The 24,920-nt window shown below is 39.5% G+C and overlaps 1 protein-coding gene across 2 annotated transcripts in view; it reads right to left on the bottom strand.

Annotated features, from left to right (window-relative positions):
- Positions 1 to 24,586, bottom strand: part of LOC139147601 (suppressor of tumorigenicity 14 protein homolog) — a 55,987-nt gene extending 31,401 nt beyond the window's left edge. Inside the window, exons 1-4 of one of the 2 annotated variants that reach the window (XM_070718751.1) lie at positions 23,748 to 24,586; positions 22,414 to 22,547; positions 8,928 to 9,192; positions 2,559 to 2,753 (exon numbers count right to left, since the gene is read on the bottom strand). In XM_070718751.1, the coding sequence (XP_070574852.1) occupies positions 2,559 to 2,753; positions 8,928 to 9,192; positions 22,414 to 22,547; positions 23,748 to 23,967 (814 nt within the window). In that variant the 5' untranslated portion in view covers positions 23,968 to 24,586. The remainder of the gene's footprint in view (positions 1 to 2,558; positions 2,754 to 8,927; positions 9,193 to 22,413; positions 22,548 to 23,747) is intronic. The other variant, XM_070718750.1, reaches the window with a different exon arrangement.
- Between the last annotated feature and the right edge of the window lie 334 nt (positions 24,587 to 24,920).

Raw genomic sequence — 24,920 nt, 5'->3', positions numbered from 1 at the left:
AGTAACTACATGATGGGTCCTTTCTGCCTTAATTCCATATGGTTTTAGACAGAAACCTCCCGACTAATTTGATAAAATTATCGATTTTACGGCATTGTCATTGCTGTACGGCATTATAGTGGAGTAATACAGAGAAAAATACGACTGAAGGAGGAAAAAAATATAGAACTCCAGGGCGACGTGATTGAAAGTTTTTAAAATTTAAAGTTTGATGATGATTTAAGTTACTATGAAGCATCCTTTACAGAGGCCGACCAAAGTCTCGGTGGCCTGCAGATGGATAGGATAGGCAAAAGAAAAAAGTTGTCCTGTTCCGATAACCCGACCTACCCTATTTTTTAGCCTGCGACCCTAAACTTTTTAGCAACGTAAACACGGAAGTAACAAAAAGACAGAAAACCCCGTAAAATCACGTGTTCGTCACCTGATATTTGATTTTTGCTTGGGACGTCGATGTCTTTTATGTAATTAGTCCTTTAATATGTATGATACGCTTTTTCTGGAAATGTTGTGGTAAGTGTTAGATCGCCCTGAACCCCTGAAAAGTGCATATTTAAAAACAAATATTGGGAAAAGAAAACCAGCCGACCTAACTGCCCTATTTTGAAACCATGTTATTGGAAGAGCAAAATTTATTTTTTTAGTTTTAAGTGTTACAAATAGCGTTAACTTTGATACAAATGGGTTAGTATGACTTCTGTCAGAAAAGAAGATTGTTTTGCATTTAAGACCAAAATTAGTGACTGATGCCCCCACCAAATTTTGGCATGTATCTGAAAAACATGATTACCTCTTAGATGGAGGCCTTTTATCCCTAGAAACCTGCACGCCGAAATTTTATCTAATGAGTAGTTTAAGAAAAAATGAGTTTCGACAAGGAAAAAACAAGGAAAATTGCCCCCGAACATACTAATATGTATATTTCATCAAGATTTCATCAAATACGGCCAAGTTTTTTTGAAAATTAGGTTTTGTTTCAAGTTGGTTAAATTTTGTTACAAATAGGGTTGATTGTTACAAATAGGGTTGATTGTTACAAATAGGGTTGACACGTCAACCCTATTTGTAACAATCAACCCAATTTGTAACAAAAGTTAACCCCATATAGGTTTAGTATGATTTCGGTCAGAAAACAAGATTTTTAACATTTTTGACCGAAATTGGTGAAAATTGCCCCGAAACAAACCTATCTGCACAACTCGATTATATCTTACGAGTAGGCCTCTTATACTAGGCAACCTGCACAACGAAAGTTAATCTAACGAGCATTTGCGAAAAAAAATGAGTTTCGACAAGGAAAAAATAAAAATTGCCCCAAACCATACTAATATGTACATTTCATCAAGATTTCATCAAATACGGCCAAGTTTTGTAGAAAATTAGGTTTTGTTTCAAGTTGGTTAAATTTTGTTACAAATAGGGTTGATTGTAACAAATAGGGTTGACATGTCAACCCTATTTGTAACAATTAACCCAATTTGTAACAAAAGTTAACCCCATATAGGTTTAGTATGATTTCGGACAGAAAAGAAGATTTTTAACATTTTTGACCGAAAATGGGGACAATTGCCCCGAAACAAACCTTTGGCATGTATCTGCACGACTTGATTATATCTTACGAGTAGGGCTCTTATCCCTAGGAACCTGCACATCGAAATTTAATCTCACGAGCATTTTCGGAAAAATGAGTTTCAACAAGGAAAACAAAGAAAATTGCCCCCGAACATACTAATATGTATATTTCATCACGATTTCATCAAATACGGCCAAGTTTCTTTGAAATTTAGGTTTTGTTACAAATAGGGTTGATTGTTACAAATAGGGTTGACACATGTCACCCCTATTTGTAACAATCAACCCAATTTGTAAAAAAAGCAGTTTCGGAAAAATGAGTTTTGACAAGGAAAAAAAAAGAAAATTGCCCTCAAACATACAAATATGCATATTTTATTAATATTTCAACATATACGGCAAAGTTGTTTTGAAATTAAATTTTGTTACAAATAGGGTTGATTGTTACAAATAGGGGTGATACACAGTATAAGCACTAACGTCAGAGAAAAGTGTAAATTTACAGACGACTGGAACATAAACTGGCACACAGAAGCACTTTCGGTTCATAACTGTCTTGCAACAAGCAACCTTCACAACAGAGTAAAATTCGACATTGTTGTCAAACCGGAGGAAAATAATGTTGCGATAAGGGGTCTTTAAAGGGACAAAGTCGGCCATTTTTCATGAATTTTATTTGATACGAGATACTACTTATATTGTTTGACATGTTGAAAGATACTGAATAAATGGGTGACCATGCATATATTCGACCCCGATTTTAGACACGATACATGAAACTATCGCGAAAATGAATTAATGATCATGACCATTAATTCATTTTCGCGATGGTTTCACTTAATTTGTCTAAAACCGGGGTCGAATATATGCATGGTCACCCATTTATTCAGTATCTTTCAACATGTCAAACAATATCTTGCATCAAACGAAATTCATGAACAATGGCCGACTTTGTCCCTTAAAATGTAAAATTTGACCTATTTTACCTTGCCGGCGATTTGGCACATCGAATACGTTCAGATAAACCCGGTCTGATGAATGGCCGGTGATAATGTGCAGGTGACAGGGCGTTGAACTATTCAAGTTGCTCTGTGAGTACGGGCCTGGATAACCGTCGTGAGATGTGATGTAGCCCCCACGCTGATCGGATGGCGTCCGGAGTCTGTTAAACTGCGTGCAAACTGGAAGCATTGGAGATGAGACGGAAATTATGGGATAGACAACCTAAAATAAAACGTAGCAGGTCAACAGAACAATACACAGTGCGCCCATGCGCTATCGGAACAATCAAACTGAACTGCCGAAATAAGTTTCTCATCGCATGTATCTTGTACATAATCTGTACAAAGCACTATTATAATCATATTACAGCAGGGTTTTGTCAATACCAGTGAACTTTGTTATGCCCTCCCGTATTCTGATAATGTATCCGATCATCAAGCATTTTGGTCCCACAGATCTTCTCTATATCTAAAAATTTACTGGCATTGACAAAACTACAAAGTAATAGTTTTAATCTATCCCCTCCCGACCCGTAATGGACTTAAGCATAGACCCTTCAGAGTCTATGACTTAAGCAAGATTTGTACTCCATAATATACTTGGCTTCGCCACGGTCCCTCCACGGACCGTGGCTTCGCCTTATACATTACGCTGTGCAAAGTTTGCTTTCGTCAATTATGGGCCGGGACATAGGCACTGGAGTTGCCAATGTGATATACGCAGAGAGTTGTTTTACAGTAGTTAACACCGAACACTCCACGAGCCTGTGGGCCGGGAGGGGTTGCTATTGCTTCACTACTATATTGATGGCGCCAAAACAGAAATCTCATTGGGCGAGACATTAATATAACCGTGCTATATTCGCGATATAGAACAGTTTGAACACGAGTGTCTTTCAGACTGAGAAAAATTCCGTTTGACGTTTCACCCCGGAATTTCAATAAACTTTAATGATATGATAGCAATAAACCCATCTCAGCAAAATGGGTGCATACACATAGTTGAGCCAGTCCAAAATCTCATGGTATACCCGTCGCTGAGGTGGTTTATTAGTAAACACCTATTGCCTGGTCATGAGGGCTTTGGGACCGTCTATTACCCCGAGGGGCCGTGTGTTACCAGAAATACATCGCTATTCCCCGAGGCCGTAGGCCGAGGGGTATAGCGATGTGTTTCTGGTAACACACGGCCACGAGGGTAATAGACGAGTGCTATAGCCCGAATAAAGACCAGGCTATAGGTGTTTTATAGCACACCACATGCTCATGTTGCATTGTTATATAGTTTTTAATGTGTTTTGATATTTTGCACCGCAACAATCCATTGTGACAAGTTTACTGGGCGATGTTTCCACAGCGCTTTCAGTTGTACGTGGCACCACTTTCTTTCAAAAAATATTCTAAGCATACCTAGTGACATCCTTAGTTGCACCTTAATCTTTTCCGTCGATGAGCTATTCAAGTTCCTACGCTGTTGGAATGTTGGAAAATGTTGGAAAATCTGTTTTAGAGAATATCCCGGACGCACATCACGTTCTAGTCACGCCCATTGCTGCAAAGCTGCAGACGACACTACGGTCACGTGACCGGGCTCTTTTCCAAATTTGGTCAAAGCTATTTCCCTAGGGAAATAGCTTTTCAAAAATTACCCTCTGACGTCACTTTTGTCGATTTGGTGGGGACTAGACGTATCTATTTTCTCGTCACGTGACGTATTCTGGCGAATCGCGACACGGAATGAGCATGTGGCGTGTTATAATAAACACCTATTACATGGTCATGAGGGTTATAGCGCCCGTTAATTACCCCTAGAGGTTGTGCGTTACCAGAAACACATCGCTATTGCCCAAGGCCGTAGGCCGAGAGGTATAGCGATGTGTTTCCGGTAACATACGGCCAGAGGGGCAATGAACAGGCGCTATAGCTCGAAAGAAGATCAGGTTATATGTGTTTTATAACACACCACACGCTCATGTTGTTTTATGTTATAGTTTCTAATGTGTTTTGATACTGTGCACTGCAAGATTCCATTGTGGCAAGTTTACTTGGCGATTTCTCCCCAGCGGTAATAGTAGTACCATTTTCTTCACAAAAATATCCTAAGCATACCTGGTAACATCCTTGGTTACACTTGAACCTTTATCGTCGTTGAGCTGTTCAAGTTCCTACGCTGTTTGAATGGAAAATCTTGCTGTTTTCTTGAGAGGCTTACGGTTATGTGACGACACACTTTTCCAAATTTGGGCAAAAAGTATATCCCTAGGGAAATAGTCTTTCAAAAAAACCTCTGACGTCATTTTTGTCGATTCAGTGGGGACTAGTATACCAATTAGAATACAGACTGCGGGTGAGGTGTGTTACAAACGTAGCTGTTTTCTCGTCACGTGACGTATTCTGGCGAATCGCGACACGCAATGAACATGACACGCCACTTGCTCATTCCGTGTTTTGACCAAATTTGGAAAAGTGTCCGGTCACGCGCCCATAGTGTCGTCTGCAGCTTTGACTGGTTCCCTGCCCCCTTTCTACGAAAAGGGTCAGGTATGCGCCATTCTATTCACGGCACTGATTGGACGACACTATGGAACATGTCGATTGGCTAAGGGGAGCACCTGCGTCTGCTGCGTCCGCTGCAGTGTTATATGTTATTTCAAATTTCAAAAACAAACAAAAAACTAACTCGATTCTGTCATTCGGATGAAGTACGCTCTTTCACAAATATATCACCTCGTACGACGTTTTGCATAATGAAACATTGATTTTTGAAGACTTGTGTAATGTTCATGTAACTGCCCCTCCTACTTTGTTGCTGAGTTACTGTCAAGGGCGCAGTCATTTCGAACATTCCAGCCTGACATCACGCGCCACGTGCATCCGCCATTTTGCCCAAAATCTGGGCAAAATGGCTGCCGCATACCTGACCCTTTTCGTGAGTGTAGCGCAGCCAACGGTAGAAAGGGGGCAGGGAACCAGACTATCTGCAGCTTTGAAACAATGGTTCGTTGGTGACTAGAACGTGATGTGCGCCCAAGATGAGCGACAAGCCTCTCTCTAAAACAGCAAGATTTTGTATTCCAACAGCGTAGGAACTTGAACAGCTCATCGACGTAAAAGATTCAAGTGTAACCAAGGACAATGCAAGGTATGCTTAGAATATTTTTAGAAGAAAGTGGTACTACTGTTAGTAAAATGTTACCGCTGTGGAGAAATCGCCAAGTAAACTTGTCACAATGGATTATTGCGGTGCATAATGTCAAAACACATTAAAACACCTATTGCCTGGTCATGAGGGCTTTAGCGCCCGTCTATTACCCCGAGGGGCCGTGTGTTACCAGAAACACATCGCTATTCCCCGAGGCCGTAGGCCGAGGGGTATAGCGATGTGTTTTCTGGTAACACAGGGCCACGAGGGGTTATAGACGAGCGCTATAGCCCAAATAAAGACCAGGCGGCGATAGGTGTTTTATAACACACCACATGCTCATGTTGTATTGTTATATAGTTTTTTAATGTGTTTTGATATTTTGCACCACAACAATCCATTGTAACAAGTTTACTGGGCGATGTTTCCACAGCGGTTTCAGTTGTACGTGGTAGTGCCATTTTCTTTCAAAAAATATTCTAAGCATACCTAGCGACATCCTTATTTGCACTTTAATCTTTTCCGTCTATGAGCTGTTCAAGTTCCTACGCTGTTAGACTGTTGGAAAATGTTGGAAAATCTGTTTAGAGAATGTGTCGTCACGTATCCCGGACGCACATCACGTTCCAGTCACCCGCCATTGTTGCAAAGCTGCAGACGACACTACGGTCACGTGACCAGACACTTTTCAAAATTTGGTCAGGACTATTTCCCTAGGGAAATAGCTTTTCAAAAAATACCCTCTGACGTCACTTTTTTCGATCTGATGGGACTAGACGTATCTATTTTCTCGTCACGTGACGTATTCTAGCGAATCGCGACACGGAATGAGCATGTGGCGTGTTATACAACCCTTTTCAGATTAGAGCGCGAGGCCGCTGCAGTGAACTGCAATAAAACTGCTTACACTAATTAGTTTCAGCTGTAGCCGTGGCCACTTTAGTGTTGAACAAGGCTTCTTGATAAAGACCAAAAAGTCTGCTTGTACAAGGGCAAAACTAGCTCTGTCTGAGGCTCGAGTTGTAAATGAGAGTTTACGATTGGCACCCTGTGTTCAAGATTAAGATACAATGTAACATTACCATGCACTGGTCCATGTACAAATCTTTTTTATTTCAACTTCCCAGACAAACTGTCTGCATGGGACATACAATGTTGTCGATTTTGCCAGCTGGCTACAGCTGAAACTAATTAGTGTGAGCAGTTTTATTGCAGTTCACTGCAGTGGCTTCGCGCTCTAATTCTGAAAAGGGTTGTAATAAAACATAACATAATACTACATGAGCGTGTGGTGCGTTATAAAAACACCTATAACCTGGTCTTTATTCGGGCTATAGCGCCCATTTATTATCCTTCACGGTCATGTGTTACCAGAAACACATCGCTATACCCCTTGGCCGACGGCCTCGCGGGTATAGCGATGTGTTTCTGGTAACGGACAGTCCTTCGGGGTAATAAACGGGCGCTATAGCCCTCATGACCAGGTACTAGTAATAGGTGTTTACTAAGTTGTACACCATACGGCGCTTTATAGATGTGCCTCCGCTGCTGTAATGGCCACTAGCGAATCTAGAGGCCTTCAACGTCTGGAGAAGTTCGGTTCCATGTGCAGAGCCATGTGCAGAGCCATGTGCAACACACACGAAAGCGCACCTTCCTACAAACTGATGTATAAACTTCTTTGAACAAACATAAAAAATGTAAAGCTTTTCATTAATTTATACATGTGCGCGCATGTCCTCCAGTCGACCGTAAAACGAACCATCCTTCATATATATACAGTACATTCGCCTTGACTATCGTTGTGATACCTTTGTCTAGAATGTCTCCCCTGTTTTCGTACGATACTCAAAACTTTTGAGCGTATCATACCAAAAGTACGGAGAGGTTCTGGACGACGATATCTGAAACCTGCCTCAGTATAATAAGACAAGGAGACAATATTGTTGGCATTCGTTGCATTATTATGCCCAGGGACTTGCAGACAGAATACGTGAGGTAGCTCCGCGCATCGAGAATGAAAGACTTAGAATTTGCTCAAACTTTTCTCGAGCAAACTTTCAACCATTCTCTTTCAAAATCAAGAATAACAATCCCGGGTCACCATTCAAATTTTGGTACTTGAGAAATAAATTACCAAATATTTACAGATGTTTGAAATTCAAAATGGCAGCCAGATGTCGCTGTGTTATCTCTATTGTGGGGGGGGGGGGGAGATAAAATTCCTGATTTTCACATGAAGAAGCCGGTGAAACCTTTATTTACTCTATAAGCTTCAAAGTGAGTCTCCACAAGTGATAGGCCGACGGGATATTGTAAAAGCTTGAGAGTCCACATGTCTGTCCCCAAGGCGTATTGTACCATAAACTAATTTGGGACAGACAATTTTATCAAGTACGACAACAGATGTTAAGGTTGTATACGCCTCGAAAGTGAAAGACTTAAACTTTTGCTCAAACTCTCCTGAATGAAACTTTCAACCATTCTCTTACCAAACCAACAATAAAAATCGGGGGTCACAGTGCAAAGTTTGGAACTAGCGAAACAAACTTGAATTACCCAACATTTTGCGATGTTTTGAATTCAAAATGGCCGCCATTACTTGTTAACTCTATGGGGGAATAATAAAATTTCGGATTTGCGAAACTTAAAACGATGAAAGTTTTTCTTTCTCCAAGATCTTTAAAATGAGCCCCACATGTGGTAGATCAGAAAAGAATTGTAGAAATTTGAGAGTCCGACTATCTGTCCCCGAGGTGCGTTCTCCCTTAAAGGGCAAGTAGCTGCCACATTTATGATTTTCCCCCACTGGTTTTGTATGTCAAATGCAAGTTCTTGTTTCACTCCCAAAAGCATGTCAAAACACAAGCTATTTAGCCCGTCGACACAGCTTCTATACGTGTAGAACGCACATGTTACTGTTCACATTTAAATTCTAGTCCCTACCAGAATTCACTTTAATATCAATAAAAATAGGGTAGTCTATACAAAGACAGGCAGAGTTAACAGGTCGACACCTTGTATCGCAATATGTTTTTGGAGGATAAAAAACTACAGTTAACATACAAAAGCATAAAAAAATTAACTGGCCCTTTTCAGTGTCAGAATAAATATTAATGTGCTTTCAGAATCTTCCAAAGCAAATCAACCATTTAGGCCTCATAGTTCACCATTATTGTTGACAGCGAAGTGTACATTAGAAGCAAACTTGCCTGGAAAGGGAACAGCTGGCGGTTTTTTCCACAGTCTGTATTTTGTCGAAAAATAAAATTGCTGCCTTTCTGTGGTGTCTTGTGAAGAGATTTCAATGTAGATATATCTCCCCTTCGAAGCGAAACCTATTTTCGGTGGATGCCGTTGCTCATCTCTACAGAATTGCGCCATCAGCGGTGCACTTGCATTCTGGCCGTCGTAGAGGGCGACGTATTCCTTGTCGCAGCTTTCATGTTGATAAGCTCGAAATGCAAGCTCGTGTAACTGAAAAAAAACAGGGGAATTAAAGAATGGAATAGATTGAGTGGAAAATAAAAAAAGACAGAGTGATTTCCTCCACAAAGCCTATTTCATTCATTTTCAGACACACATGAGAGCTGTGTTAAAAAGTAATGAAATCCGCGGGATACAATGAACTTTTCCTCTTTCTTCATTCTCAATGCGTTCAGTCGCCTCTCTTCCCCTAGTTTTCTAAATTGATAAAGTGCCTGTACAATGGATTGAGCGGCATATCTCTTGCATCGTCGGAGGAAAACCATTCATTTGCGTCTAAGCGCACGAGCGCAATTACCGGTATTTGACGCACGTGTAGCGTGCACGATACCTATAACCCCTGCTTAGAACAATCACGAAATCTTCGGCTAAGTAAAAAAGGAAGTGGGGCGGCGAAAGAACCTCTATGTTAACCCAGATGCCACGTCTTTCCCATTGAATATACATCTGTAATATTTACAAAGGAATTCTGCTCACGTTGGGAAAGGGGCATTTTAAGCGTCACTAAAGAAACGAGCGGCACCTCTTTGAGTTGGGCAAATTTAATTTCTATATGGAAAATAAACAGCCCATTCAGACGACCTACAGTCTGAGAGAAGGATGATTAATTCGAGAGTCAGTGCCGTTTATTTCTTTCAAAATATCACGTATCCTTGGCACATGTAACTCGCACGTTTCCATTCATCGATCACTTGACTTTCAAAGGTAATTTAATGATCGCGAAAACATTTTGAAACACTCAAGTCCCAATTAACCGTGGCTATATTGTTTTAGATTTGAAAAAACCGGATCTACGAATAAAATTACCGGAAGGAATGCATTTATTAATCATTTTTAAAGTTGATCGGTCCACTTAAGTAGCGTTGTCGAATCGCCTAGCAACGGTGACTACCACGTCGTTAAGGTGGGCATTCACACCCTAAGAAATGTCACATTAAGTCTCAACTTTTCAGATATTGTATGTGACGTTCCAGCATTGTTAGTAGCGCTAGGGGCGCGTCGTTATGGAGGAACAGTGCTGGCGGGGTTTCAAGCAGCTCTGCCTGTGTAACCAGCGAAGAGTGTTCTTCACAATTAACTACCGAATCCCTCAGTAGCTGAGTATTAAATAGCTCAATAACGATTTTCGCGAAGTAAAGAGACTCGATTGGGTGATTTTAAAATCTTGCCACGGAGAAAATGTGTCCTGGGCGCGCTAAGTAGGCGTTGTCGGTAACCCCTGCTTTGCAACGTCGGGTCAACATCATTCGGAGTCTAATTGAGACAATGCTGATGTACGTCGAGTTGTCTAAACGTCGTCTATCTCTGAAATCGAGGGAAAACATGTTATTCCCTATTGAAACTTGACAAAAAGACAAGGGAGCAAAACGCGGGCCGTCTTAGGGCAATGAATGTAATCCGTGCTACTTCTCCTGAAAAATTTTCCTTCAGCGTTCCCGCCGTTTCAAATTGTATATAGATATACACGTACTTTCAGACATACCTTGAGAACACGCTATTGACTCATTCACGGGTTATATGTGCATCTTTTAGAATTCGTTTCAAAGAATATGAAACGAAACCAACGCTTACGATTACGTTCGTTGTGTACAGATTATCCACTCCTAAACTCCATCAGCCGTATACGTATATATTCTGTGTATTTTTACAGCACCACAGTTCCGTTTGCAAAATACACCCTCTTTGGCCTTCTTGTGCTATTCATGAATAACGTAGAAATTCCTTGAGTTAAGACTATCAACACAACCAAGGCTATCAACACAACTTAGGTGTGAATACACAGTCTAATTTTATCGTTTGTGACTGAATTTTAGTCGCAGCGGACAAGGATTTATTTGTCAAAACTATATAGAATTGAACATTGAACACAGTGCCGTGTATTTACGCAGGCGGTAGCCATGCCTAGATAGATGTTCGGCGAAACCTCTGCAGACGACGTGTATGAAAGAGCATGCGCAATGTCATTCCACGCTTGATGACTGCCAACCGCCCTAGCTGATATGAAATCATATTCAATTTTGCAATTGTTTGAGTTTGTACTTTGTCCTTCTATCGATATATGATTTGGGTAGGACTGACCAATGACAGTCACAGTCTTGCGCGTGATGGGTGCGAGTGTAAATTTTGCATATGGTCGGTCTTTTCACATCACTGTGTGGGCTGTAATTTTGGCTGAATTCAGGAAAAGAAAGTTGTTTTATGTTCCTTTAAAAAGCAACTGACTCACTCCAAGAGACCCAAAAAGGGCCAATGTCCCTATATCTACCATAGGCTTGGATAGTATAGAAGACGTAGATAGCATAATACTCGATATAGTAAATGCAGAGCTCCTTTGACAATATTCTTATGGTAGGAGAATTATTTCAGTGTGGCTCATACTTAAAGACCACCCCTATAGCCGCAAACATTTACAGAAAATTGACGTCTAAGCCTCAAATTGCCTTAAAATTACAAATTTACAGAATTCATCACTCACAATGTGAACGAATCTTAATAAGGTCTTCCCTGCGGACCATTAGTATACCGAATATCAAAGATGTCTGACCAGCAGATTTTTTAAGAAGAAGAAGCAGATTTTCGAAGATTTTTAAAGATATTTCGACCAAAAGTGACGATAATTGCCTTAAATATACAAACTCGCATATTTCATCACAGTCAAGGTCATTCGTGCGGACTTGCATGCCAAATATCAAAGCTGTCTTGCGAGCGGTTGTGAAGAAGATTTTTTACAAAAAACGGGGCTGTTGGAGCTAATTTGCATATTTTCAGCAATATAAAAAATGAAAATAGACCGTTTACCGTATGTTGATCCACATAACAAATATCAAGTCTGTAAAGTACTGTTCTAAAAACGTGTGAGTGGACGGACATCCTCTCAAAGGGAAACACACACACACACATACATAAATACATACATACATACATACATACATACATACATACATACATACATACATACATACATACATACATACATACATACATACATACATACATACATACATACATACATACATACATACATACATACACACGACTTTATTTACATACGTCTACTGATCATGATGTTGACACGTTTCGTCCTCACTATAGGACTTCATCAGATGAAAAGATGTCTACAAAAGAAGATGCAGACAAAATCAGCACAAAATAAGACTAGTGTCCATCTTTACCAAATGAAGAAGGGATTTTACAAGCTCAGTAATTATAATAGGTATGGAATGTAAAATGTCTTACCATTTATCTTTGGCGCAGATGGAAACTGGCATTTTCCATCTGCGTCACACACAAACGGTAAGAATTTTCACACTCCATATCTATATAATTTACTGAGCTTGTAAAATCCCTTCCATATTTGGTAAAGATGGACTGTAGTCTTATTTTGTGCTGATTTTGTCTGCATCTTCTTGTGTTGATATTATATATATATATATATATATATATATATATATATATATATATATAATATATATATATATATGATGGACTGTAGTCTTATTTGTGATGATTTTGTCTGCATCTTCTTGTGTTGATATATATATATATATATATATATATATATATATATATATATATATATAATATATATATTATATATCAGCAGCACCAAAGGCGAGAGTTTGCTATGTTTTGTTTAACAGATCACAGTTATTCACTCTCACTGTGCGTGCCATGTGTAAACTGCCTCAGCGTGCTACAGAAAGTCAGTGCCACATTGTTCTAATATCCTTTTCACTTAATGCGCTTGTATTCGCTCTGAGTAATTACATTAAAATAACACAAAGAAGTAGCTTGTGCCATTGAAATTTGCTGATAATGAAGGTTTTCTATATTAACAATGCCCTCAACATTTGCATCATTCCGGCAGCCTCGTTATTTTCTTTCCGGGTCCAATAAAACATCAATCCCCTTTGAAAATCACGTGACATTTGTCATAATAATTCGCTATTGCCGTACTCAAGGTCTATTCAAACGTGCAGTCTGCCTGTTCGCCGTAAAATGAGTTCTATTTTTGGTCTGCGGTAATCAGTGTTTTATCAAAGCCATGTTAGTTGTAATCATTCCCTTTTTTACCGTCGGTGCGTGTGTCTGCGTCATGCGGTCATTGTCGTGTATGTTGTCGCGTGTTTCTACCCGCCATGTAGCGTTAAGGTAGTATGCGCCTCAAAAGTGAAAGTCTTCAACTTTTGCTCAAACTTTCCTTAGGAAACTTTCAACCATTCTCTTTCAATATCAAGAATAAAATCAGGGCTCACCGTGTAAAGTTTGGTACTAGAGAAACAAACAACCTATAGCATCATTACCGATATTTGAAAATGAAAATGGCCGCCATCCTACGCCCTGTGTTACGTGAAATCGTATGGGAAAAAGAAATGTTCGATTTTAGCAAAAATGAGAAAGTGAAGGAATATATTTCTCTAGAGCTTTAAAATACCCAACACAAGTGGCAGATCAGAAAAGTACTGCAAAGATTCCAAAGTCTCTGCAACACATTCTACCTAATATAGAATTTACTACTTTTGTAAACGTTGTCGGTGCTGTGTAAGCGTTGCGATAGATACACGTAAAATAAATTGCTTAGGATGAATAACGGAAAAATATCCACGATCTCAACAATTATACACATACACGTTTTGTCGACAAGCTGTTGCAATAATACACCTGTCAATTACATATAGCGAACGCATGATGCATGAGGCGCATACATAAATAGAATGTTCATCGTCACCTACACACATACAGGTAAAGAAGGATGTTTTCAAGCTTTCGCAACAATGAAACTGTCGGTTCAAGATGGTAAACTGTAACCCCATTTCAACATCGTGGCGGGAATAATAAAATATCAAAACGTTACGTCTACTCCCCTAAAAAAAGCAATTCATGTATCACCGTTTTGGAGTTTTCCCAACAATGCAAACGTTTCACGTTTCTCATAACTCACGCAAAATGCCCACAGGGTTAGTGTGTTCCGTCGAAAATGATAACAATAGTAATTTGTCATCCCTTGATGGCAGAGCTTTTAGGCAGATGAAGAGGAGCGATATATTCATAAATTCAAAGATTTATCATGTGTATTGGCGCCTCATAAATGAGAGTCTAAAAGCGTTTCAGGTACTTCGCTCAAGGAAACGTTGACACGGAAATAGGGTCAAAGGGCAACTTGAAGGTTTTGTTGTTGGCGTTCAATATACCGCTTCTAAATTACACAAATGGATTCGTAAATGGCTGCCATGGGTTGAGAGCTGTACAGGAACAACGCCAAAACAATTGATGGCTTTTCACAAGCCAGGTCGTAATATGCACCTTGAAAGTTAAAGTTTGAAATTGTTGCTCACACTTTCTTTCTTAATCAACAGTTAAATGAGGGGGTCATCATACAAATTTTGCGTTAGAGAAACAAATTACTCCAAATTTACCGATATTTTAAATTCAATATGGCCGCCTTCAAGTTGGCGGTGAGTGCCTTGGTCTTAGTTTTGTAAAGATTTCTTCTGTTTCTCTGTGATTGTGTCAATGTATTTGTAGTGTTATAATTGTAAACTAAGTTTTATCACTATGCTGTTTCTATGATCTGATGCGCTTGATTGCCTAATGGGTCAGCAGGCAAGGGTAAGTTACTAATCCGTCACAAACAATGGTATAATGAAGAGGTCTTCTGTTTTACACTTGCTAGTGCGTTCGTTGTCGACTTTGTCAAAGTTAATAAGGTGATAAGCCTGGTGACAGCGTCCACAGTAACTTACCCTCGCTTGAAAGCAAAATAGTGATAAAAGTTAGCGTAGAGTTTTCACAGGACAAATACATGACACATTTGAAGGAGGCAAAGAGATATTTACAAAACCAGTGCTAAGATAAGACCAACATACGCTAGGTTGGTAGTATGAATCTTTATGAGGAATATAGTCAACTGTATTAAAATGAAATAAAAAACAAGAAGAAATCCGTGCTGAGATAAAGACAACCAATGCCAAACCCAACTCCTATAGAGACGGACATTTTCGCTGTCCCCTGGGCATACAGCTGAACCCTCCTCGTCTTGACTGTGTATCATGGCGTCATGACTTCTGGTAAGTTCCCTGGACCCACTGGGTCGCCGAGTACTAGGCCCAGGCGCAATATGTAGCAGCAAGCGGACAAAAACGTGCACGCTGCTGCCTTTAGAAATCATGATTTATAATATAAATCATTTGATACCAAGATGAGGGATGTATGATTGTTTGCCGCGTCTTGACTGTCTACGTTGACGATATGGTTTTTGGCGATTTCTGCTTCGTCGCCTTGTAAGCTGACTGCCCACGGTGGCAGCAAGCAGTGAAAAACGTGCACACTGTTGCTTAGTTGAAATCATGATTTATTAAAGGGAGGCAGTCGTCGGAACTCTGCTCAAAGGAACAGCCAGGGACCCCTACGACCGATGTAAATGCTTCATCTAGGGTACGTTGGCGACTGATGAAAGTTGAAACATGTTTGTTAACTATGAATATCGTAAAATATAAATGTTGCAGTTATGAAGTGATGCACCTGGATAACATGGATGGAATACATTGTGCAGTTCCGACGACCGCCTCCCTTTGATCATTTGATACCAAAATAAGGGATAATTTTCTGGCCATTTACGAATCCTTGTAGGTTAACTCGTGCGGTCAAGATGTGCGTTTCTCTTCGTCGAGTAATGGACTTAGGAATAGAATCAAAGTCACTGTTATAAGTATGGGACAAAGAAAGTCCCTACCTTATGGCGATACACTGATGTTTCGATTTAGTTGTGTTTTATGTCCCTTACACTAGTACGGCAGTTTTCTGATTGAACGTGGTTTGTTGGCGCACTGTTCTCAAAGTGCATGTGGTGCGTATTGCAACCATGGAGATATGCAACTGACACCGCCAGGAAACTCTTTCCACACAGCTGATAACCATGCCTAAATTTGCAAAGCAACCAACAGGACTATTAAAGACACACTTCTCCCGCCTGAGAGAAAACATAGCCCGACACAATGGTCGTAACGTAATGATGACGTCACGTCGTCTGACTCTTTATCGTCGCTATCTTTCAGTGGTATCTTCGCTTGTCAATGCCATGTGGATTTTGTCGCGTTGTAGTGGTTGAAGCATTGTCTAGATGCGTCGCATATTAGTATAAACCAAAGAAAGTGAAAGAAATACCATCGCGAATTCTCCAAAGTTAATATACATACATTTGATTTTATTTCAGGTGTCAGCCTTTGCAAATGAAAGATATATATATATATATATATATATATATATATATATATATATATATATATATATATATATATATATATATATATATAATTTGTTTACTTAATATTTATCGTTGACATGCTTGTTTTTTGCTTGTTTATTTATTAATTTGTTTTGTACAAGTATATATATATTTATTTATTTGTTTTGTACAAGTATATATATACAATATATATATATATATATATATATATATATATATATATATATTATTATTATTATTATTATTATTATTATTATTATCATTATTATTATCATTAATTTGTGCGTTTGTTCATGCAGTTGCTTTGGTTATTCGTTTATGGGTTTATTTAATGTCTTATCTATTGGTCACTTTATTTATTTCTTGTCTGCATCGTGACTTTCCGAGATTCCGAGCATGTGGCCAGACTCTAAACTAGGGCATGAAGCAACAAATAGAATGAGGGTAGCCAAAAACAGCGTAATAAAAATTATCGAGATAATGTGTGATATACTGCTTTGGTCCGCATTAATTGTCGCTGATTACACTGAAATGGATATTGATGATCGCCGGTTCTACTCTATAACAAGGCCTGTAGCAGTTTGCCTCAGGTGAGAATTAATAATGGCAGTGTTGGCGTAATCTGTCACTAAGGTGAACTATGACCCGCGTTTCAACATTTTCCATTTGTGTTGTTGAAATCGCTGTTAATGGTTTTTATTCCTTCCTCAGTCCATTCGCCTTCTCGAGTTTCTGCGGTGCTGTTTTTAGTATTCATTTCTTTTTCCCGTTGAACTATGTATCCTCTTTGACAGAAAAGGGCGCCGTTTTCACTTCGCGGAGTAGTTTGTAAACGACTCACTTCTGAGCCGCCGATTCATACTTGTAGGGCTATTCTGAGATGAAATCGGCATCGCGAAATCAACACCGGCCCGTCTTTTTTTTTACAAAATGCCTTTTTAGGATCCATTATGGCGCTGCACGATTCAATCGAAAGTTGGCGACACCCATTGACTGTGTCAAAGCGATGTAAAAAGAGACGTCGAGAGATGACTGTAACGGGCATTTGTAGCGAGTTATGATCATTGGGTATCTGAAATCACGAGAACGCTGCTTGCAAAACGTGCCTGAAAAGAGATATTTCAGGAGGTTGAAATTTTGAAAATCTTACCGTTCTCTGCTATAAAGTAGTCCGAGGGAAATGTTTGCGAAAAATTAAAAAAGTCGCTGCTTCTTAGTTCATCCTTGAATATCAGCAGAACCAGCCTTTAGGCTCAAGTTAACAAAATTGAAAACCGTCATATATTTAAAGTCCCAATAGCTGCCAATGTGCAATAAACCGATCTAAAAATATTACAAGTTTTCCAAGAGTTTTCTTTAAATATTACCGATTTATGAAAAAGTGTATAACACTGTCATAGGTGTCGAATGTGCATGTAAATTCAAATGTTTTGACAGTATTTTAGATTTCCCGCCATTTTCAAAAGCTAATAATGTGACAAAGAAGAGAAATTTAACAACAACAGAATGTGGCTATCGTGTGGCATCATGCTTTTTTTATGATCACGATGTGTTATGTGCAGGAAATAATGCATTTTTTCATAGAGAAAGATAGGTAGAGTCGCAACGGGTATTGTTTTAAGGCGTGAAGCGGTTACGTAAGCCATCCATGTTCGCCTCGCCTCAGGTTGCTCTCGCCTCTCTTTTCCGAAGAGTGCCGACCATGAATCCTTCGGTAATTTTCGGATTTTCGCCAATTGTTAAGCGAAAGTATGTTCGGCAAAGTTTGTGTTGTTGTTGTCGTGTGGTGCTGAGCAGAATTGACGTGCTGGCGAAAACGGGAGTGTTTTGAGCTTCAGGAAAGTGAGTTTTACCGTTTTAAATGTCATTTTGCCTGACATCTCCACCTTCAAGCATGGCTCTTTAGGTAATATTTCGGTCACTCAGGAGGAAATTTTGAATATTCTCATTGATCTCGACACTTCTAAAGCAATTGGCCCGGATGGTATTTCCCCACATTTTCTTAAACAATGTGCCAGGCAACTAGTTGAACCATTGTGTCATATCTTTAACTTATCACTTTCAACAGGTATATTGCCCGATGATTGGCTGACGGCAAATATAGTTCCGATACACAAGAAATCGGATAAACAACAAGTTGAAAACTACAGACCGGTTTCTCTGTTATGTGTTTGTAGTAAAGTATTAGAGAGGTCTATATTTAATGTTATCTTTCAGAATATAATAGACCGCATCCATCAATTGCAACACGGCTTTGTTAAAGGGCGTTCGTCGTTGACTCAACTTTTGCAAATTTTCCATGACGTTGGTTCCATTTTGGACAAAGCTGGTCAGGTTGATATGGTGTATTTGGATTTTTCCAAAGCTTTCGACAGTGTTCCCCATAATTTGTTAATTCATAAACTAAAATCCTTGGCATCCATTCTCAGTTATTAACTTGGTTAGAGGTTACCTGACTAGGAGAATGCAAAGAGTTGTTGTCGAAGGACTACACTCTGAGTGGCTCCCGGTAATTTCGGGGGTTCCACAAGGTTCCATATTAGGGCCGCTGCTATTTCTCTTGTACATCAATGACATGCCCAGCGTTGTCCAACACTCAACTGTTGCTTTATTTGCTGACGACTCAAAGTGTTACAAAATTATCAATAATATTGATGACTGTGAGTGTCTTCAGAATGATATCAATTCTTTGCTAAGGTGGAGTGAAGCATGGTATCTCCGTTTTCATCCAATTAAATGTCAAATTATTACAATTTCTCGCAGTAAACATCCACTTATCTATAATTACAACATGTCAAGCACGATCCTTGGTCGGGTTAATTCAATTACAGACCTAGGAGTGGATATTTCTTCCACTTTGGTTTGGAACAATCATATACAAAGACTTATAAAGAAGTCAAATATTAAACTTGGTTTGATAAAGCGGATTTTAGGTTTCGATGCTCCACAAAATGTAAGTAAGACCTTGTACACTGTCTTGGTTAGGAGTGGCTTGGAATATTGTTGTAGTTTGTGGGCGGGTACTACCAAACAAAACATTAAGGCTTTGGAAGGGGTGCAAAGAAGGGCCACACAGTTTATACTTCATTATCCCGATTCTGATTACAAAGAAAGGCTTACAGATCTTAATATTATGCCTCTCACATACAGAAGAGAAATGTCAGATTTGATATTTTTCATTAAGTGTATTCATGGATATTATGATGTAAATTTAAATGACTTTGTTCACTTTACTCAGCCAATTCGAGTTATCCCAATACGAGATCAATTGATGACTATTAAAACTTAAACCACAGTCTTGCCACACAGAATCATTTACACGCTTTACTTTAACAGAATTGTACCACTATGGAATCATTTACACTCAGATATTAGAATGTCGGGGAGCGTCTCTCTTTTTAAATCAAGAGTAACTTCATTTTATCAGCAAAATTTGTAATATTTTTCAATTGTACTGATACTTGTACATGGGTTTCAGCATGTCGCTGTCATAATTGTCGTCCAATTTAATTATTTCGGTCTTTTCACTGTTCCACAGCTGCCGACTTTGTTTTTTACTGTATGTTAAATTGTTTTTTATTGTGCATTTTGTTATGTGCCTTGTTGTTTTTATTTTTCAATTTTTAATGTGTGGTGGGGCAGTTATAGAGGTGCTCGTCACCTGTTTGTCTCAACCTTTCACTGGTGAGCTAGTTGTTTGTCATTGTGTCTTCTTTGTCTTTGTATGCCAGTGATGAAGTTTAATAAATAAAAAAAAAAAAAATAAAAATTCCTCTCATATTTTTATGAATATATAATGAGTGTATTTGAACCAAATTTGAAAGTCTTTTATCGATACTGTCTGGTTTTACTCAATGGTTTACGGTCAGTCATACCGTCTTTCACAAGTGCGTCAAGGAAGGACATGTTTATGAAACTGCTGGCGTGTTATGTTTTGATTGGCGTGAAGCAGTGTTTCTGGCCTGAGAGCTCACAAAGTAACTATGGTTGCTACGCGACTGGCAGTACGATGCCATCTCGTCGTATATTTCGCATAATCTCGTGTAATTATCAACCACAAACAAAGCCTCCAAAAAGTTTAACACCTTTGAAGCTCATTTTAATATGAAAAGCCAATAGTCTACCGAGACGACCATGGAACAAAAGGCATGCAGGCGTTACCACTCTTCTATGATACTCTGTGATTTTTTGTACTTTTCCGTGGGGGCACCATTTCATGAGTGCGGCACCCCTCTTAAAACGCATAGGCATGGTCCAAATCAGTGATACTTCTATAAATGTCTTTCACTCAGCAGATTTACACGAACCAACTTTGGTTTGAAAATAAAATCATGAAAATAATGAATAAAATTAGCAGCTTTTGGGGCTTTAATCTAAAGTTTCAAGTAATTCTCTGGTTATGTGAACAAAAAACTGTATGGTGACCTAATGTTTCTTATTGTATGATGGAACACATTCTAAATTTTCCGACACTTTCAATTCCGACAGGCGTGCTAACTCTTTGATAGTGCGACATGTTGAGAGGTCCCGTATTGCCTGCCAATGCATCTTTTATTTGACTAATTTGCATTATAGTTCATTCCTGTAGAATTTCAAGTCCGGACTTAATTAATGAAAATTATCAACTCTCTGATAGTGCGACATGTTGAGAGGTCCCCTTTTGCCTGCTTTTGCATCCTGTATTTGAATCATTTGTATTATAGTTCATTCCTGTAGAATTTTAAGTCCGGACTTACATTAATGAAAATTATCAACTCTTTGATAGTGCCACATGTTGAGAGGTCCCCTTTTGGCTACTAATGCATCCTGTATTTGAATCATTTGTATTATACTTCATACCTGTAGAATTTTAAGTCCGGACTTACATTAATGAAAATTATCAACTCTTTGATAGTGCCACATGTTGAGAGGTCCCCTTTTGGCTACTAATGCATCCTGTATTTGAATCATTTGTATTATACTTCATACCTGTAGAATTTTAAGTCCGGACTTACATTAATGAAAATTATCAACTCTTTGATAGTGCGACATGTTGAGAGGTCCCCTTTTGCCTACTTATGCATCCTGTATTTGAATCATTTGTGTTACACTAGTAGTTCATTTCTGTCAAATTTTAAGTCCTGACTTGCACCAATGCATGTTATGGATAGTTTCCAGTTTGAAGGAACAGTAGCGGTTACTCTTGATTGTTCTTTTCACTAGTTTTTGTCTTTTAAAGGTATACAGTCACCTGTAATCTAAATACACCCATATATGATCAAAGGGGCATTCCTTTGTATTCAAAATACCTATGTGAGGGCGCTGTTTTTTAAAAAGCGGCCACCCGCTTAAAATCTGTGATTCGTTATATTTTTCTTTCCATGGTAACTGAGGCAAAATTGGAACAGGTGACAGTATGTACAGTGTTGATCTTGTCAACTCAATCTGTACACGAGTAGGTGGTATTGTTATTGTTGACAAGGGAATACTGGTCCGGACTAGAATTCAAATAAGAAGTGGCTGTACATTTAACACGTATAGGCGTTGTGTTGACAGGCATAATACTGGGTGTTAATGCACACTTTGGGGAGTAGAACAAGAAATTGCATTGACATAATGATACAAAACAAAAATAGTGAAAATACAACAAAGGGTTACAGGTAATGGCCTTTAAACACTGCATGCGCACGTCACACATGCTTCAGTAAAGTGAAAAACTATCCTTGTAAAAAGGAAATGGCCACGGAGAATATGAAAACAACCAATAAACGAATCGTGAAAATGATTTCTAAAAGTACCAGCTTCTAGAATTTCGAAGTCTCATTTCAATTTTCTTGAAACATCTGTGCACTCATTTCTTCAAGAGCATTGACATTTCTTTGCGTAATTGAAGACCTTCTTTCCGAATGCGACATCTAAAAAGACAACTGTGTCTACAGGAGGTATATCAGCATTTCGATTGATATTTATTGAAATGAACATATTACCTCGATGTATTGTCTTCGGGGCGCCTTGATCAAAAATTTGCACACTCTTCTGTAGTCCGTGCTGTATATGTTAATAATTCCCCGATGTGACGTCATCACCCGCATTGTGCCATTCCGACAGGAATCTGTGAAATCTAAAAACCAAAAGAAAATCCAGCACTTTGAAAATACCAGTTTACACGAAAGGCGCAGCCGGCGTGACTTTTGTGCCCCCTCCCCCGCCCAGTAAACTTTTAATATGACCAGCTGAGCAATTTTATTATGTACGAGTCTCGACGAGACCGTGACGAGAATCGCGTGCCGACTGCAGCTGCTTGAGAAGTGGTAGTTAGAGACCTGGAGCTTCAGAATGACGATGTTATCGGAGTGTGACGACGCGGAACTTATTTAGAACGTACTTTAAGTATTTCAGCTACACATAACACTCAATATTAAAGCGCCCTAGTCAAGATGGCTACCCCTCAATTTAAATTAATTTTCGTGGTCGGGAAGGGGGGGGGGAAGATTGGCTTTTTCGTCCCCAAACTTTGATTGCATTTACAATTCAGACGATCTTTCATTTATTGCGCGACGGGGAGGAAGCATTAAGATTATTTGGAAGACATCCTGAACGACCGCTTCAAGCCAATCAGATGAATGTCAGATAATAGGACACGTCACTGCCTGGCGAGTTCATCAGTACGGTCGTCTTTCATGGCTACACATCTACTTCCCGAGAGCTATTTCCACGCCAGTGACTAAAGCCCTCGCCACTATATCAAATGTCCTCGCGGGACATGTGGAGAAAATTGAAAATAAGCACGGCATTCCGTAAATTAAAATGCGACACTCAGAGCCCAGGACATGATTTTTGCGCTTCGTAATGTCTATGAACAGAGTGAACCACGCGTTCACATACACACGTGTAGATTTACCGAGCTAATTTGTTGTACAGCATAATTCACGGCGAGGAGTCACCGCCACTGAATAGATGCATTTTCTTGTTTAGAGTAAGAATCGCTACACACAGACTGCTGCACAGTTGCTATTTGCTTTCACTGCGGGATTATCTTGACTATTCCTATATCTTGCCCCAGTTATTTGATTGAACGGTACGTTTGTGTATTGTCAGTATATATTTGTCATATTTTCACGTGTTTGTTCGTATACATCGGTATAAGTGAAGGTGAAAAGCAAATGTTTGAGTAACGAGAGGACGAAGAAAGACATGTTGACGTGGAGAAAGATACGTAACAAAAATCTGCTGGGAGAGTCTTGATGAAGCAAGAGTAAAACACTTGGACTTACGGACAGGACAACACTCGCTATGAGAAGTACTGCATATCGTTTCTTACCTGTCGAGCCACCGGCCAGTGTCTCCCTCTGCGATGGCGACGTAAAGGCCGCGCAAGGAAGGCACACGTAACACAAAACGACACAGACAAAATCTACTAAATCCATGTCGCTCGGAGTTTCAGACGAAAATGGCCCAAACGGCGCCGCCTCACGTATTTTTCTTCCTTGTAATCCTCTTGGCGTCCTATCCTTCCACATGCGCCGTGGATGTGCTTGCATCCGTTGGGAACCAGGACTTCAGCTTCGTCGCGTGGGTGCTGCAGGGGTGTCGATTCACGGCTTTTTTTAAACAAAATATCTGCTTCTCAGCCAAATTCTACCGGGATGATAGGAACTCAGAGTGACTCGCGTAACCTGAACAACAATTAAAGCGCCCACTTTGGATGCGCCTCGTGTTTTTTTCCCCGACGTATAGTGTTTTCGTACTACTTGACAATGTGTATCGTTTCCGGCTGATAAAAGACCGTCGATCGGATAAATACACTGCCTCGTAGCTGAAATGAAATGACAGCTTACACATATATTATATCGCTCGTGTTGACATGCTTTTGTACCCGTCCAATCAATTCACAGCCTAGGAAGTCTACGAAGCTCCCACATCCTGCCCAGGTCCGAATGACACTTATCAGATTGTCACCGTTAATGAAAACGAGGTGCATTATCACCACCAGCCAACCTGAATTATCGACCAAGCGCAGCCCCCTGAGTCGAACTGCAGAGAGGATCTATTCTCTCACTCGATTGTTCTCCCGCGGATGACGTGAATCATAACGGAACTACCCACCGTGCCAAACACTTGCCACTGTTGCATACCGTTCACGACACTACACTGGGAAATGGAAAATGTTTTATCAAAGCTATAGGTGGCACTATAGGACTAGCGCAGATTAGCCAATTGACTGTACCGTTTAAAGTATCCGCTAATGGCATAACACATTTTAATCATGCAACAAGGTTTACGCGGCCACGCAATCTTGACTCTTGGGTTAAGGCTGCGTTCACAAAATACCTCTAGGGAGGGTGGGAGAAGTCAGTTTGGGGTGAACAAATATAAGAGCGCGGTAAATGGGCTACTAAATAATATTTGGATGTAGAATTGGTACTGGATAAGTACTGGAACATGATGTGTTATCTTAAAACGCCATCTGTTTATCATGAAAAATTAATTGAAA

The sequence above is a fragment of the Ptychodera flava genome, chromosome 13 (assembly GCF_041260155.1).
Source record: "Ptychodera flava strain L36383 chromosome 13, AS_Pfla_20210202, whole genome shotgun sequence".
Taxonomy (NCBI): Eukaryota; Metazoa; Hemichordata; class Enteropneusta; family Ptychoderidae; genus Ptychodera; species Ptychodera flava.
The sequence above is the reverse complement of the archived record's forward strand: the minus strand, read 5'-3'. Positions and strand labels throughout refer to the sequence as shown.